The sequence below is a fragment of the Sceloporus occidentalis genome, unplaced genomic scaffold (genome assembly GCF_023333645.1).
Source record: "Sceloporus occidentalis isolate IW3139 unplaced genomic scaffold, rSceOcc1.0.p SCAF_339, whole genome shotgun sequence".
NCBI classification, from domain to species: domain Eukaryota; kingdom Metazoa; phylum Chordata; class Lepidosauria; order Squamata; family Phrynosomatidae; genus Sceloporus; species Sceloporus occidentalis.
In genome coordinates, this window is record NW_028317319.1 from 144418 (window position 1) to 163420 (window position 19003).

Here is a 19003-nt window from a genome sequence, read left to right on the forward strand (position 1 = left end):
CTTAGAGTGGCGGACCCGGTCGCAGTTGCGGCGGGCTTAAGAGGCCCTACGTTAATACGGCCGTAGAGACTGCATAGGCCCAGTCAGTCCGGTCCTGACTGGGCCTATTTTAAGGTAGGGGCCTGGAGTTGCAGCTCCATCAGCCCCTAAGTCAACCCGGCCCTGCCGCGGGCCCGGTCTCAGTTGCTGCTTGCTCCGGCAACAAGGTAAGTAGGGTGAGGGAGGGGGGTGCAGTGAGAAGGGGCAGAGAGGTTAGATAGTGAGAAATGGGGAGAGGGGATAGATAGTGAGAGGGGGGTACATATTGAGAAGTGTGGAAGGGGGAACATAGTGAGAAGGGGCAGATAAGATGGGGAGAGGGGGTAGTGTGAATGCATATGAGAATGAATGAATAAATGTGTGGATGAATTGTGTGAATGCGTATGACAATTAATGAATTCATGTGTGGATGAATTGCTTGAATGATTTGTGAGACTGCATTAATGAATGTGTTAATGATTTGTGTGAATGAGGGAGTAAATGCAAAGATGGTACATAAAGGGTGGGCTTCAACAATAAATAAATAAATAAAAATGGGCTGCTCGGGCTTAAATGCCCGGGCCTATTTTTTGTCCCAGTCCGGGCCTGGGTGGGACCTTAAGAGAGCTGTGCATAAACAAATGCCTGCAAATCTCAATGAACTAAAGCAACGTTGTAAATTAGAGTGGCCCACAATTCCTCCACAATTATGTGAGAGACTGATAAAGTCATAATGCAAAGTGAGTAAACAGAAGTAAAATCTAAATAAAATCAATATTTAATGTGACCACCATTTTCCTTCAAAACAGCATAAATTTTTCTAGATACACTTGCAAAAAGTCAGGGATTTTGTAGGCAGATACCATATTGGCCTGATTATAGGCCGCACTGCTCCCCCTAATTTGTATCGGCCAACGTGATTGAGCGATTATCCCTTTCATTTAGCCCTACTGCAGGCAAGCTGCAGGGTTAGGATCCAGGTCCCCCACAGTAATATTAACGTTCAATAGACTTTATACGATGTCAAGCTTGGTACAACATATTAACAGTAATTTTAATAATGTTATCGAATGTTAAAAGCAGTAATGTTTTTAAAACCAATCTCAATGTTAACTTTAAGGTATTTGTCATTATGTGAATGCATTACATGGTGGACTTTTATCTGTTGAAGTGCATTACCTCTCCTTGAGAAAGGTCTCAGATAGCCTACCTAGACTATTTAGACGAGGGAAGTGTGAACTGGGAGTGATTTGATACACAATAGTTCTTGGGTGGGAGTGGATAGGCTTCTGGAAAAAGGTATGAAAACACGCTAACACTTAGCATTGATCCCCAATTACAGGCTACCCAGGAATTTGTTCTGGATGCTGGCATGTACAGTATATTAATCATATGAAAACCATAAAGTAAAACTGTGCACATAACAACAGATTCCATAAGATATTCATACTCTTTTTCCTTGGGGTCTACCATAAGGTTATACTCTATACAGGGGACCGCCCTATAAATGTGCAAGTTTACACAACTTCTCATGCCAGGTTACCAAACCTCATAACAGCAAACAACATCAATCAGTTATGTCACCAGCACTGAACAGATGAGAACTGAAAATAGAATGCTAACACAATTATGTTTTCCACGGCAATACATTCTAGCATTGTAATATAATAAAAAATCTATGTAAAACTTTATATTCATCCATCAGCTTCTTAGGAGATAAGATGCTTTCTTAGCTTATTAAAACGCCAATTGTTCATAAAATAAAGGGCATCTATTTTCGTGTTTTTATGTTACAAACATTTTGTTCTATTTAATGACTGCAGCCTAGTAATACACACATGAATTCAGCTGGTTTTGTATTGTTCATTACGTTATAAGTGTAATGGACTTAGTACTAAAGCAAAATAAACTTTTGACACCCTCTGTTGTTCCCATTGGCATCATCTCATAGAGTTTAGCATTGTACATCAAAACTTTTTTGGTCCATATTAGGGCTGCAACTAATGATTATTTTCATACGTGATTAGTTGGACGATAATTTGTTTGATTAATCGGATAAAAAAATTTAATTTTTTCATTTATGTAAAATAATGTAATAAACAAACAGGATGTTAAAAACAAACAGCATTCTGTCCCCCCCCAGTTATGCAGATTTGAGCCCAGGCTTGCCACACTGCCTCCCAGATATGCCTTGTACCCCCTGTATGCCTTATACCCTCAGATATGCCTTATATCCTCTATATGCCTTATGCCCCCCCTGATATGCCACTGTGCCCTCTGATATGCCACTCTGCCCCCCCCAGATATGCCTTATACCCCCAGATATGCATTATTTCCCCCATATGCCAGTGCCCTCTGATATGCTTTATAACCCAGATATGCCACTCTGCCCCCGAATATGCCTTATACCCCTTAATTGCCACTGTGCCCCCCTGATATACCTTATAACCCCCAATATGCCACTCTGCCCCCGGATATGCCTTATGGCCCCAGATATGCCCCTCTGCCCCCCCTGATATGCCTTATAACCCATATATGACACACAGCCCGCCTGATATGCCCTATACCACCAAATATGCCCCCCCCAGACTTTCTCCCCGTGCTCCAGACTCCTTGGTGTCAAGTAGGGTTAGCCAGTGAACGTCTGCACGATGCTCGTAAACAACCTCTGCTGGTGGCCGGCACTTTCGATGGAGCTTCTATGAGCGAGCACCGGAAGGTCAGGTGACGCCAGTGCTCCATCAAAGAAGCCCCAGTGGAAGTGCCAGCAGTAGTGGAGGATGTCTGCGCGCATCACACAGACGCCCACCAGCTGACAGAGAGGAAACGCTGCAGGGGAGCCTCCTCTCTGGCACCATTGGCGTCGGCAGGGGGGCCAGAGGGGGCCATGGCCCCCCCTACATCATGCTGTGCCCCCCCCGTGTGCCCCCCCAACTGAAACCCCGTCTTTTTTTTTTTTTTAATAGACGCGGAGGAGAGAGAGAGGCGCCGAACGGTCACTGAGGAATAAGTTTTCAGAAACCGTTCGGCGCCTCTCACTCTTCTCCGCGAGGCCTCTGCCTTGGTCGCAGTGGCGGCATTTCAAGTTGAGCGCCGGTATATGATGTCATATCCGGCGCTCAACAGTGAAGCCGCGCACACTGCGGCAGAGACAGGGACTTCGCGATCCCACCGCTGGACTTCTACAAGCCCAAGGTAAGTGATTGGGAGGGAGAGGGGATAGATAGGATTGATTGGGAGGGGGAGGGGATAGATAGTATTGATTGGGAGGGGGTAGATAGGATAGATTGGGAGGGAGAGGGGATAGATAGGATAAATTGGGAGGGAGAGGGGATAGATAGGATAGATTGGGAGGGAGAGGGGATAGGATAGATTGGGAGGGAGAGGGGATAGATAGGATTGATTGGGAGGGAGAGGGGGTAGATAGGATAGATTGGGAGGGAGAGGGGGTAGATAGGATAGATTGGGAGGGGGAGGGGTAGATAGATAGATTGGGAGGGAGAGGGGGTAGATAGGATAGGGAGAGGGGGTAGATAAGATAGATAAGGAGGGAGAGGTGGTAGGGAGGGAGGGAGAGGGGTTAGATAGGGTAGGGACAGAGAGGGGTTAGATAGGGTAGATTGGGTGGGAGAGGGGGTAGATAGGATAGATTGGGTGGGAGAGGGGGTAGATAGGATAGAGAGGGAGGGAGAGGGGGTATATAGGGAGGGAGAGGTGGTAGATAGGGTAGGGAGAGGGGGTAGATAGGAGAGATTGGGAGGGAGAGGGGGTAGATAGGGAGGGAGAGGGGGTAGATAGGGTAGGGACAGAGAGGGGTTAGATAGGGTAGATAGGGAGGGAGAAAGGAGGGTGGCAAGAATATTGAAATAAAGAGTCAGAATGAAAGAGAGAATGAATGGATTAATGTGTGGATGCATTAATGAATATGTGTAAATAATAATAATAATGTGTGAAAGAATAAATGATTGTGTGAATTAGTGAGTGACTGTAAAAGTATTTGTGAATTATAGGTGTATTATTGATTTGTCAAAAAAGAAAAGATGGTATAAGCAGGGTGTTTAGGCAATGGGGACAAAGATGGCACAGATAGTGTGTTTATGGGACAAACATGGCGTACGTTCAGCTGTTTAGGGATAAAGTTGACTCATGCTGGGGCTGTTTGGCGACAAAGATGGCACGTCCTATGTATGTGTAATTTGGGTGCTGGTCAGGTTCTATTTGGGCAGTGTGGAGGCCAGGGTTGGCTTTGGTGTTTGTGACCAGTGACCTATGCCTGTAATTTAGGGGGTTTATCTATACCTTTAATGCAGAGTTTATATGTAATTTCCAATTGATATATACCTGCAATGCTGGGTTTTGTGTTAATCTGTTGATCTGTATCGGCTATATTTCCATACATTATTTATGTTTACCTGCAAATATAGGATTTGTATGTCTTATTCAGTTGATCAATACCTGGAGTGCTGTTTCCATGTGTTGTTTATTTGATCTATACCTTCAGTGCTGAGTGTACATGTGATTTCCAGTTGATATATACCTGCAATGCTGGGTTTGTGTGTTCTGTTGGTTTATACCTGCAATGCTAAAGAGCTGTATGGTTTAGTGAATGAGGGGACAAAGGGACTCTGGGGATGATTACAGGGGAGAGGACCTCTCAATGTCACGGTGCAGGACTGACTCTCACGGTCTTCCTCTGATCTGCAGTCAGTGTGGCAAATATTTTTTTTTGTTATGGTAGCGGAGGGAGTGATTGCATGCAAGGGAGCGTTGAGCGGGGCCCAAGGAAATGCATGAGTAGGGTCCAATTTTTTCACTATAAAATATATTGGCAGCAGGTTCTAATATTTATATATATATTGGCAGCAGGGGCAAATATTTATATATGTTTTGGCAGCAGGGGCTAATATTTATTTATATATTGGCAGCAGGGTCTAATATTTATTTTTATATTGACAGCAGTGTTTAATATTTATATATATTGGCAGCAACGTCTAATATTTATATATATTGGCTGCAGGGGCTAATATTAATATATATAGGAAGCAGGGACTAATACTATATATATATCGGCAGCAGGGTCTAATATTAATATATATCGACAACAGGGGCTAATATTAATATATATTAATATATATCGGCAGCAGGGGCTAAATTATATTGGCAGCAGGAGCTAATATATATTGGCAGCAGGAGCTAATATTAACATATATTGGCAGTGTCAGGCCCGGCCGGGAGCACCTACCTCGCTGCGGGGGCCGCCGCCTCGGAGCGCGATCCCCACCGGCAGACCTCCTCGCGACGCAGAGTATCGGGTCCGGCGTCGCGGGAGACGTCGGGCAGGAGGTCTAATCCTGCCCGCGGACCTCCCGATCACGGCGCGGCACGGCCTCGTGGCAGGCCGCGCTCCCGGACTCCCGGTCTGCGGGCACGAAGTGCCGAGCACGAGCCGCGCACCCGGAGAGGAGGGGGGTGGGGCTTAACCCCGTTTATGCAACCTCCCTCTCCCACAGCCACCAGAGGGAGGGGGAGGAGATAGACCCAGCTCTGTCTCCCTACACTCAGGTGTAGCAAGGGGGAGGGAGACAAGCACTTTGGGAGGTAGGAGTACAGGTGATAGGGGGTGGGAGCCTCATTACCTGCCCCTATATAAACTCCCCAAACCTCTACACCAGTGCTTCTTTGTTAAGCTTCAAGTGCTTGCTTATCCCGACCTCTAGTACTCGTGTCCTTGGTATCCTGACCTTTTTGGCTTTCGTATTCCGTTTATGCTGTCTGCTGCCTGCCTTGACCTTTGGACCGTGACCTCGACTATTCTCCTGGATTTGCCCCTCTTTGTGCTACGCTCCTGGACTCTGTATAGTGGTGCCTGCGCCACGCTCCGCACCCCTCACCTGACAAAACAAAGAAGCCATTATGGAGCCTGCAGGCGCTGCTGATGCGCTCCACACCTTGACCCAACAGATGGCAGCTATGGCCCAAAACATGATGGACCTACAGGAGAATCAACTCCTGCTCCGCCAACAGTTCCAAGTCGTCCAAGGGGCCATACCCCAACCACCCCCTGAAGGGGTTCTCCCTGGACCCGTGGGGGAACCATTAGCGGAAGGGGCAGGAGTCTTCCCTGAACCCCCTGTTCGGTTGCCTGCTGTCTTCGACGGAGACCGCACCAAGTATCAGGCGTTCGTGTCCTCGTGTGAACTGTTGTTTGCCTTAAAGCCTCGCACTTATGCTACGGACTATGTCAAGGTGCGTTCGGCTATCTCCCTCCTGTCCAATGGCCCCATGATCTGGGCCCATCACCTATTGCTCACGCAACACCCTGCATTGGAGACCTGGGTACTGTTCCGCCAGGCCATGGACGGTTTATATGCAGACCCCCACAGAAGGGGGACTGCTGAGAACCTCCTCCACAACCTCCGGCAAGGTCGCAAGCCGGTGGAGGACTACGTTTCGGAGTTCCGGAGCCTGGCCACAGAGACCCGGTGGAACGAACCTGCTCTGCTCCACCAGTTCCGCCTCGGGTTGGCGGAGTCCCTCAAGGATGAATTAGCCCGGGTGGATCCCCCGGCCACCCTGGATGCCCTGATTCACGCAGTCACCCTATTGGACCGCCGTCTCCGGGAACGTCGCATAGAGCGGGGTCCTCCTCCTCTCTCTCGTCCAGGCTTCCCCAACCGTCCTCCAACTGCGACTCCGAGTCCTTCCTCCAATGATGCTGTGGAACCCATGCAAATCGGGGTGGCAAGAGGACCCCTGTCGACAGCCGAAAGAACCAAACGGAGGAACGAGAACCTCTGCATGTATTGCGGGAAGCCGGGGCACTTGGTTCGTGTATGCCCCCTAGCACCGCCTCGAGGTAAGGCCACGTCTTTACGTACCTCTTTATGTCTCAACGGGACTCCCTCTCACCTCTCCGTTCCTGTGTTATTGCAGTGGGGCGATAAGTCCGTACCCCTACGCGCCATCCTGGATTCCGGGGCCAGCGAAAGCTTTCTGGACACTGACCTAGCCCATCGCCTTCACACCCCCACACGTCTCAGGGACCCACCTCTCGAAGTCCGGCTGGTGGACGGGAGACCGATATCATCAGGGCCGGTGACCTCCGAGACTATCCCTCTCCGCCTTACCATCGGAACGTCACATCACTAGACGGTGGTCCTCAACCTTGTCCACACTCCCACGTACCCCCTCATCCTGGGTCTTCCCTGGCTCTGTAAACACGATCCAGCAATAAAGTGGTCGTCAGGAAAAGTCACGTTTTGTTCGACCTTTTGTGTGCAACATTGTATCGCGAGGGCTGCGCTCTCCCTTATCGAGCCTTCGTCGACTCCTTCAGCTGGGGCTTCTATGCTACCCGCCCCATACCGTGGTTTTGCCTCCGTTTTTGACCCTAAGGAAGCTGAACGTCTTCCTCCACACAGACCGTACGACTGTCCTATCGATCTCCTCCCGGGGGCTCCCATACCGTTCAGTCGTATCTTTCCCCTCTCGGAACCCGAACTCAAGATCCTCAAGGAGTACATCGAGGACAACCTGAGGAGAGGCTTCATCCGACCTTCCACTTCCCCGGCCGGTGCCGGGATCTTCTTCATAGGGAAAAAAGATGGAGGACTACGACCTTGTGTCGATTACAGGGAATTGAACCACATCACCATCAAAAACAAGTATCCCCTGCCTCTGATTCCCGAACTCATGGACCGCCTACGGGAGGCGCAAGTGTACTCCAAGCTTGATCTACTGGGCGCCTATAACCTGGTTCGCATCCGGAAGGGGGACGAATGGAAGACAGCTTTTCGGACCAGATACGGACATTACGAGTACCGGGTCATGCCGTTTGGTCTCTGTAATTCACCAGCCACCTTTCAGCGGTTCCTCAACGACTTGTTCAGGGACGTGCTGGACTCATGTGTTGTGGTCTATTTGGACGACATCCTCGTCTACTCATCCTCACTCGCAGAACACCGAAAGCACATGGCACTGGTGCTGACTCGGCTCCACCAGAACCACCTCTATGCCAAGCTCTCCAAGTGCACCTTCGAAACCACCAGGGTGGAGTTCCTGGGGTTCATAATCACCCCGGGGAAGATAGAGATGGACCCCAGGAAGGTGATGGCGATCCAGCATTGGCCTGTCCCGAACTCGGTCAAGGCCGTCCAAAGATTCATTGGTTTCGCCAACTTCTACAGGCGGTTTATCAAGGGGTTCTCTCGCCTGGTCCTCCCCATCACCAGTCTCACCAAGAAACATACCAAGTTTCGGTGGACACTACCCGCACAAAAGGCGTTTGACATGCTGAAACAGCAGTTCACCACAGCCCCCATCCTCGTGCTCCCAAATCCTCTGAAGGCCTACTGGTTGGAAGTGGATGCCTCGGAGTCAGCTGTGGGGGCCGTTCTCTCACAGCGCCACGGAGCCCAAGACCTCCTCCATCCGGTCTCATATTTCTCCAAACGACTCTCCCCGGCTGAGAGCAACTACAACGTGGGGGACCGGGAACTCCTCGCCATCAAGATGGCCTTGGAGGAGTGGCGGCACCTGTTGGAGGGAGCACAATACCCCATCACCGTGTTCACCGACCATCGCAACTTGGAATATCTTCGTACAGCCAAGAGACTCTGCCCTCGGCAAGCCCGATGGGCGCTGTTTTTCACTCGCTTTCAACTCCATATCACCTACAGACCCGGGACAAAGAACACCAAGGCCGACGCCCTATCCAGACTGTACGACCCGGTGGAGGAACCAGTCTCGTCACAAGACGGGATCCTACAGTCAGCCCACTTCTTGGGCATACAGACGTCCCTCATGGACGACCTCCGTCGACACAGCCGAACCCTCCACTCCGAACCAGAGACAGTGTCTTGCAAGGCCTCTCAGGGCCTGTTCCTGAAAGACGGGTTGGTGTATGTACCCCTCCTCGCGAGACACGCAGTTCTCCGCGCAGTCCATGACCTTCCCTCCTCCGGTCATGGAGGACACCGTCAGACCCGAGACCTCGCCCGACGATACTTTTGGTGGCCGACTATGTCCAAAGACATCGAGCAGTACGTCCACTCATGTTCAGTGTGCGCCCGATCCAAGAAACCCACCACCAAAACAGCAGGCCTCCTGCAACCCCTCACCATCCCCGAGCGACCATGGACAGACATCACCGTGGATTTCATCGTGGACCTACCACCCTCACAAGGCCACAACACAGTCATGGTGGTGGTCGATCGTCTCACAAAGATGGCACATTTCGTCCCCACCACTGCATTACCCACGGCGGCCAAGACGGCCGACCTGTTTTTGCAGGCCATATACAGACTACATGGGACTCCCCACACAGTATTGTCAGACCGGGGGACCCAGTTCACGTCCCGATTCTGGAAAGCGTTCTGTAAGGGTTTGGGAGTCCATCGCTGTTTGTCCTCCGCATATCACCCCCGTACCAATGGCCAAACGGAACGGGTGAACCAAATACTGGAACAATACTTGCGCTGCTACGTCTCGCACCTTCAAGACGATTGGCTCGCCTTGCTACCATTGGCGGAGTTCTCATACAACAACCACCTACAACGGTCTATAGGGATGTCTCCCTTTCAAGCGGTTTACGGGTACAACCCGTCCTTCCTCTTCGACCTTCCATCCACCGAGGGGGTCCCTCCGGCCCGGGACCGTATCCAGCTACTACAACAAACCGTCCCAGTCCTCAGAGCTGCACTGCAGAAAGCCCAAGAACACCACAAGAAACAATTCGACAAACACCATCGGCCGCATGCCCCTCTTCAAGTGGGCGACAAGGTGTGGCTCTCCTCCAAATACATACCCACTCGGACACCCTCCAAGAAGTTGGGTCCCACCTATCTAGGACCCTTTCTCATCACCGATTTGATCGGTCCGGCTGCCGTCAAGCTCAAGCTCCCTGACTCCTGGGGTATTCACCCAACGTTCCACGTCTCCTTGGTGAAGAGATGGGTCCCTCCTCTGGACGCTGGGGGAAGCAGCATTCCTCCTCCTCCGGTTCTGGTGGACGACGACCAAGAATACGAGGTGGAGAGCATCCTTGACTCCCGCATCCGCAGGGGTCGTTTTGAGTACCTGGTTCTGTGGAAGGGATACGGCCCGGAGGAACGGTCATGGGAACCCCTGGCCAACGTTCACGCCCCTGCTAAGATCCGATCCTTCCATCGCTCCCATCCTGGTCGTCCTGTTCCCCGTCGCGCCCCGGGGTCGCGTGTACGAGGGGGGGTATGTCAGGCCCGGCCGGGAGCACCTACCTCGCTGCGGGGGCCGCCGCCTCGGAGCGCGATCCCCACCGGCAGACCTCCTCGCGACGTGGCCGCGCAGAGTATCGGGTCCGGCGTCGCGGGAGACGTCGGGCAGGAGGTCTAATCCTGCCCGCGGACCTCCCGATCACAGCGCAGCACGGCCTCGTGGCAGGCCGCGCTCCCGGACTCCCGGTCTGCGGGCACGAAGTGCCGAGCACGAGCACCCGGAGAGGAGGGGGGCGGGGCTTAACCCCGTTTATGCAACCTCCCTCTCCCACAGCCACCAGAGGGAGGGGGAGGAGATAGACCCAGCTCTGTCTCCCTACACTCAGGTGTAGCAAGGGGGAGGGAGACAAGCACTTTGGGAGGTAGGAGTACAGGTGATAGGGGGTGGGAGCCTCATTACCTGCCCCTATATAAACTCCCCAAACCTCTACACCAGTGCTTCTTTGTTAAGCTTCAAGTGCTTGCTTATCCCGACCTCTAGTACTCGTGTCCTTGGTATCCTGACCTTTTTGGCTTTCGTATTCCGTTTATGCTGTCTGCTGCCTGCCTTGACCTTTGGACCGTGACCTCGACTATTCTCCTGGATTTGCCCCTCTTTGTGCTACGCTCCTGGACTCTGTATAGTGGTGCCTGCGCCACGCTCCGCACCCCTCACCTGACAGGCAGCAGGGGCTAATATTAATATTTATTGGCTGCAGGGGCTAATTATATATATTGCCTGCAGGGACTAATAATATATATTGGCAGTAGGGGCTAATATTAATATATATTGGCAGCAGGATCAAATATTAATATATATCGGCAGCAGGGTATAATATAAGTATATATCCGCAGCAGGGGCTAATATCAATATATATCCGCAGCAGGGGTTAATATATATTGGAAGCAGGGTGTAATATTTCTATATATCGCCAGCAGGGTCTAATATTTATATATATTGTCAGCAGGGGCTAATATTAAAGAATGAAAAATAACTGCCAGTTTAGCTGTTATTTTGAAATCATATTTCAATCACGGTCTTTACTTCAAAGAGATAAGTGCATATTATGTAGTTAAAAATGCACGTCTAACGTGTATGTGTATATATATATATATTAGTGTATATGTACAGTTTTATAATTGGCCCCCCTACTGTGCCTGGCCCACCATGTGCCCCCCCTAAATATGAAAGCTGGAGACGCCACTGGCACCCGGCGAATGTTGCGCAATGTGCGCAGACAACCTCTGCTGTGCTAGCCGATACTTCTGCGGGGCTTCTATGGTGGAGCACCAGAAGGCCACGTCACGCTGGTGCTCCATCATAGCCGCTCCGGCCGAAGTGGAGGACAGTAGCGGAGGATGCTTGGGTGCATCGCACAGACACCCCCCACCAGCTGCCAGAGAGGAGGATCCGGGTCCCCTGCAGCGCTGCGGGGGATCTGGATCTTAGTGTTATTACAAGAAATATCTTATAGTGTTATTGTATTTTTAAGAGCATTTTCTCTGGAAAAAACTAGGGATGCACCGAAATGAAAATTCTGGACCGAAACCCAAAAATTCAGGAGTCACTTGGCTGAAACAGAACCAAAACCAAAAATGACCCCCCCTTAAAAAAAAAAAAAAAATAACGACACTTTTATTAAGAGTAAGTAACACACCAAGATGGGACAAAAAATGCAATAACAATATTAATATATATATATATGATTGTTAACAGCAATCACACTGCTATCATGCCCTGGCAACCAGTACATGCTAGAACTTGGGCATGATAGGAGTGTGATTTCAATAACAATATTACTTATATGATTGTTATTGTTATTGAAATCATATAAGTAATATTGTTATTGAAATCACACTCCTATCATGCAAAGTCAGCCAGTACATACTGGAATCTAAGTATGCCTGGGAGTGTGATTGCTGTTAACAATTGTCCAATTTTGGTGTTACTTACTTTTAATAAAAATGGTTAACACACCAAAAAAAATCAATAACAATATATGTCTAACAGCAATCAGGCTCCTATCATGCCCAGGCAGCCAGCACATGCTAGAACCTGTGCATCATAGGAGTGTGATTACAGGCTCCCTATGCCATGCCACCCCTCCCACACACTCATTCATTTACAGATACTCATACACTCTCCCCTACCCCCTTACCTTAACTGCACATTTCTCACTCACAGACTACTGCAGGGGCCCTGCTACTTCCACTCGAACAACTTCTTTGCTGCCATGTGATTGTCTGATTAGATATTTTTGTTAACAAGCAATTGAACAGGTGTACCTAATAAAGTGGCCAATGAGTGTATATGCACAATGGGCACAGTGACCACTCCCAAAGCATACTCTGCTTCTATGAAATCTGCTATCGGCCCTAGCCCAGGAACTTTCGGAGACCTCCCTAAGCTCAACTCCTCCTCTAATGACATCCTCCTGCTCAAACAGAGCTAGCAATGTTTACATTAACTCTGGTTTAAAAAGTAGCTGCAGCTTTATTTCACTATTCACTCTTTTTGTGGGAGCAACAATGGCATATAAAAAAAACCCTCTGTGACAATGGCTGATTTTATTTTTTGTCTCATTCATGACAATGGCTGTTTTAAAATTTCTGGAGTGCTCATGTTTAGCTGTAGTTTTCTTCTCTCTTCTTTACTGAGCTCACACAAATTATATCATGGCGTTTTTTTTTTGTTTTTTTCAGAAAAAGAGGGGCTTTCTTTAGATGTCATTATTTTGATTGTATCATATAATTTACTAAAACAAAAGTATAAAATATGGGGATAAAAGTACTTTTTCTTACTTTTACTTTAACATTTTTTTTACTCATCTATAAAAGCTAAATAACAAACCTGCTAAATAGATTCTACTATTTGTCTTAAGATTTTATGGGGGGGATTGCAAATTGTAGGGCAATAATTACAAGTAGCATTTCAAAACCATTATTTCAAAATCTGGTAATTAGGCTCCCATGTGCTATAGATATATACCTGTGTGCGCTTCATAGTGTCTCCCTGAATGGCAGACATAAAATTTGGTCACCCTAAGTGTGACACAGCTGATGTCCTGGGAAAGGAGGGGTATGTATGTTTGTATGTATGTGAACATGAATGTATGTGTTAAAATGTATAAATCTGTGTAAGTATCTTTACATATGTGTGTGCCATACAAGCTGGGGCTTGTTATGCCCATAAGCATTTTGGTGTGCGGATCTGCTATTTAATTTTTTGTATACATTTGCAGAAGAAGTTGTGAGAAAAAGCAGCTTCTATTAAATTATTGTATAAACTCTTTATTTATATGCATTTGATTTTCATGTGTGCCCTCTAGGTATCTTTTACTTCTTCTTTTAAAATACATCAGGTTTTTTTTAATTTAATAATGCATTTTTCCCTACGTGATTTTAACCGTTTTAAGAATTATGCAGCATGAACCGAAATGTCCTGTTCAAGTTAAAGGTTTCCATTATAAATATCAGACATTAATGATTAGATGTGAATTCATTTGTAATTTGCAAACCAATACTTTTACATTATTTACAAGTATGCTTGTGAATATACACATACATTACATTACATTTATTTATAAAGCGCCGTCAAATTCCGCAGCACATACAAATAAACATACATAAATACTTGCATTTGGTCTCTTGACAAATCTAAGATTGTTAGAAATTACTTTTTTGTTTTTTAGAATATTGGAAGAAGCTATTTTATTTTGTCCTGCTTGTTTTAGGTGTTGTTATATTGCTGCCTCCTGTTTGGAGGGAAGGCATTCTAACTTCAATGGGAACACTTTCCTGCCTCCGACTGGCTGCTTCAAGCAGCCAATCAGTGAAGTGTAACATTAGATCACAAAGGAGGGGTTGCACTGTACCTCTGGAGTAACAATTTATACTAAAGGTAAGTAGTTTAGTTCATGAATACAAATGAATGTACTTACAAGGTACTTTAATAAGCATTAATTGTTAGGAAGGCTACCTGGGACACTACACTGTTACACTAAATTATTTAATTCAAACAGCAGCAAGCTCAGGGGTGCAGTAAGGCAGGTTCCATGGGTGCCTGATACCCAGGTGCCCGGTAACCGACACGCCCAGTGGGAGTCACATAATGTGCGTTATGTACTACTGTGATAGTATGCAACAGCAATGTTGCAGTTCTCACAGATAGTGTGAGCTGCAGTGAAGACAGGGCTCCATACAAAGTAAGAGGGAGAAGGCCAGGGAAAAGTGTGTGAGCTGCATAGATAATGATAGTGTGTATATGTATGAATGTGTACGTGCATTGTGTTATAGTAAGTGAGTGTATGTGTGCAAAAATTAGTGTGTGTTACTGTATGGTGTTTGAGTGTGGGGGGGGAGAAACACTGCACACAAGGCCAGCCTTAGGGGTGTGCGACCTGTGCGGCCGCAGAGGGCGCCATGGCAACAGGGGCGCCTGCCCGGGACTTAAATTAAAACATTGTGGGGGGTTTTTTGTTTTGTTTTTAACTTTATTTAACATCCTCCATGTTAAATAAAGTTTTTTTTTACTTTATTTAACATGGAAGATGTTAAATAAAGTTAAAACAAAACAAAAAAAAACAATGTTTTAATTTAAGTTAAAGGTGAGGTTTTAAGCAACCACTCTGCGCCCCTCACTCTCCGTGACTCCGTTGCGGTGCAGGCGTTTCATGCTGAGCGCCGGAATATGATGCCATATTCCAGCGCACAGCTGTGAAGCGCGCACCGCGGCAGAGCGGGAAGACGGACACCTCGTGCTCCCACCGCAGGGCTCTGGCAACAAGGTAAGTAGGGAGAGGGGGTAAATAGTGAGAAGGGGCAGGGGGGGCAGTGAGAAGGGGCAGAGGGGGAAGGCAGTGAGAAGGGGCAGTGGTGGTAGATAGTGATGAAGGGGGAGAGGGGATAGATAGTGAGGGGAGTTTTGTTACAAGATTTTTTCCTTTCTTTTTTTGGGATGGGGGGTGCCAGAGGAGTAGTCCGCACAGGGCACCAGAACACCTAAGGCCAGCTCTGACTGCACACTGGTGCCACTAACCTTAGGTTCCCCTGTCAGCAAGCTACAGGAAGCAACAGACAACTGGAGCACCATGACTATAGATTTTTTAACCATGACATTAACATTTTTTGTACCATTTTCTGTTGAAACTTTTGTCATATTACCGGTAGGTTATCTGGTATTGCAGGAAGAGCAAGTTAATGGACCAAAATATTCCTTTAATTCTTGTATCTATATCCAGCTAGAAATATTCTACCAAGACACAGAACATCATTCAGCACATGATAAACTTGATGTTACATAATATTTCTAATACAATGTTAATTATATGTGTCTTACAAATGTCACTACATAATGTTAATCATTTTAGCTTCACTGTATATATGTATACATGTTATTTGCATGCAATTCTGTCTCATGTTATCTTCTTGCCTTTTCCCTCTCTATTAATTATTTAATATTGGCTTTTTACGTAGCATTATAGCTTCCTAAGAGCTTCTCAAGAAAATCTAATTCTATAAGCACTTTAGAGTAATATAGAGGGGACACTATAGAGGGAACAATAAAAAAAGAGATAGGCAAATAGCTGAGGATAGATAATGCAAGTGATATGGAGAGAGTAAGATGGAAATGTGAATGAATACCAAAAACGTCAGCAGCAAAGGACAGAGTAACAGACAAAATGAGAGAAAGATCAACCCCCACTTTGTGTTGAAAATACTAAGATAACCATTAAAATCCTATTAAGTCCATTAGCATTGAGTTCCTGCCCATACAAAACAACAGAGAATAGAATGGTTTAGCAAATAAAAATGACAAATGTAATAACTATACACCTCCCTCTGCACCATATAATCCACTTATACTAAAATAATATATTCAAATTATCTCTAATTATTGTTATTTGAAAGTAGACTTGTGCCAATGGACCAAAAAATGCCCGCTTATCCTCGGTATCAGCTCCTTTATTCAGGTGATTCAGGGTGGAGCTTCTGCGCACACCCTCTTCCTGATTGGAGAAGCGGGGAGAAGCTGTCCCTGTGGTGCCTGCCATGACTCTGCCCTTTTGCGGAAGTATTCCAAGAAGCCAGAATATTGCAGACGGATTCATAGAGAAAGAGAGGCGCAGAAATGCTTCTTTTTCTCTGTGAATTCATCTGCAATATTCTGGCCTTTTTGCCAAAAGGGCACAGCAATGGCGGACACCACAGGAACAGCCTTCCCAAGTTCCACCAATCGGAGAGAGGGTCTGCATGGAGGCATTTGCAGAGGTACCTGGTTAATTGAGCTGATACCAGGGAGAAGCGGATGAAGACATAAGAAAGAAGACAGAAAGAGAAGGAGGCAGGGAACACAAAAGAAGTTGGTGGAAAAGGTAGGGAGACATTGATAAAGAGCGTGAAAGAGATTGTGAGATAGAGTGAGTGTGTAAGAGCAACAAAAGCAACAAAAATTTGGAGCTGTCTGTTTTGTTTTCTTATGTTTTGTTGGGGGTCCCCAAATTTTTTATCTCATACAGATTAATGAAATTGACAAATGTTGTTAAAATGAAAATGTATACAAATCTGATTACGCAAGTCTATTTGAAAGTATCTCAAAATAAAATATATGAATCCTAAAAGGCAGTTCCATATTTTGTGTGTTACTGTAAGTGATTTTATTAAAGCTATATACTGTTCTGTATACCATAAAATTTGCAAACTATTGCCATTTTCAATACACTTGAACAAAAAGTGAATTACTTAAAAGGAATGAAATGCTGAACCTCAAAATACTTACCTGTACCAGCAGCTGAAAGCACAGTTATAAGCATTATGCGTGCTGACATCAGCTGGCCCATTGTCAGTTAGTGTTGACGTCAGCATGTCAACTGATGTGCATCAGGTCTCCCACAACTTAGTTTAGTAAAGGGGGGAGACAGATTATATTATTATTATTATTTATTGTTTTATATAGCGCCATCAAATTCATATAGACTACATACCCCTGCTTATTTCTTCTCTAGTAGCTTTGATTATTATATTCATACATACATGGGTGTCCGCACAAAATGTTAGCCCTGCCCAAGAGGTTGGACATAGGCTGGATGTCCAATGGGGCGTGGTATCATCAGAATCAGATGTAGTGATGGCAATGCTAATCTTGTTGATCATCATGATTAATGCTGTTGTAGCCTCACCTGTACAGTACACAGACACATTTGTCTATTTATATTTATTATTCCCGTTCTGGGCTAGCTTTGTACATGGATCAAACACTGCTTCACAAGCTCAGCAATGCAGTGCGCAGCAACGTCACTACACATGACGTCTAGCTGTGGCTCCTCTCTGATATTCAGCTGAATCATGAGATTCTAATTTCGTGGTCATGCTCTGCCAGATCTGGGGCTTGAAATAGATTTATCCCTGATGTTGTTTTTCAAAATGCCCTTATCTTTTTTAGATCAATGGGAGAAATTTAAGTAAAAAATCTTCCTACTCTTGCTCCCCCCAGGACGCCCATATAAATATATCTGGTTTATTTGCATTATATATTCAGCCATGCATATCCACCCTATTTCCACTTTGACTGTCTTATAGTTATAATATAAATTCATAAAAATAATTATTGATTCTTACAAAAGTGTAATACTTTTGATAGGTACTCACCTTAAAAAGTCTTAAGATATTAGCTACCATGATGGAGACAGAGCTGGACGATGCTCCAATAACCCCCACCACCCTCTCAGGTTGAGCAATGATAGGATTCCCACCACTCAGGCAACGTACTTCTGCCCTGTCTTTATCTATAAGTGGTTGGACAAAGCTTAGGGACTGCTCTAGAGCATGGGTATCCCTGGAACAAGTGTCCAAAATCCTAGCTCCTAGTGTGATGTTGAGGAGAAGATCAGGATCTGCATTAATGCGGTCAAGAGCATAAAGCATGGCTTCTAAACGGTGGATCCCCTTCTCCTTTTTGAGTTCTCCACATGCTTTGCCATCACTGCCTCTTCCATGGACAGGAAAAAGACCCCCTAAGATGAGGTCTCCATCTATTCTCACAGAGTTCATATGTGGTGAACCTTTGGGTTTGGACAAACAGCTCCAAGAACCAAGAATAACCAGCATACATGATGTCCTCATTAGCAGTAGCACATCCATGGTTCCTGCTCTCCCAAATGAAATCCCTCTTCCTTTAAATTCCAATCCACACTATTATCTTCATGAGGCCACTGTTCTTGTTGGACATGGATCATGGGCAGTCTGAAATGTCAGCAGAGCTTAATCCGGAAGTAGAGTGAAAATAGTATCTGAAAAACATGTTAAGAAAATGTGAGGTGTGCATTTGAGTAAGACTTGAAAAATGTGTCAAAGAGAAAGTACAAAAGCAGAACCTAATGCAAATGGAAAGACAACACTATAGATTTATCTTCCGATATCCTGCTTGTTGAAGATCATTTTAATCAACACACTTAGTGTAACCTTTCCTCCATGTTTTTTTCTGATCTCTCAATCTAATTTATTGTTGTCATATTATTTAGAGTTCTTTTAGTCTTTTTTAATTGGCTCTTTATCTATCATAAATGAGTTCCAAATATGTATTTTTTCTTGTTTCTTTACATCTAAAAATAACTTACATGAAAATTACACCGCTCCTGCTACTCTCTTTAGTATCTGGATTTTCCTTTCTTTCCCTCTGGCTCTCATTACACATAATACTTGTGAATACAGGGAAGGGACAGCTGCCAGTTTCTGCCCTGTGGCCACTGATTACA

General features: G+C 46.2%; 1 protein-coding gene across 1 annotated transcript in view; it reads right to left on the reverse strand.

The window, feature by feature from the left end:
* Window positions 1-18353, reverse strand: part of LOC149274283 (metabotropic glutamate receptor 4-like) — a 50549-nt gene extending 32196 nt beyond the window's left edge. The window contains exon 1 of the mRNA XM_089505682.1: window positions 17898-18353. Coding sequence (XP_089361808.1) covers window positions 17898-18299 — 402 coding nt within the window. The 5' untranslated portion in view covers window positions 18300-18353. The remainder of the gene's footprint in view (window positions 1-17897) is intronic.
* Between the last annotated feature and the right edge of the window lie 650 nt (window positions 18354-19003).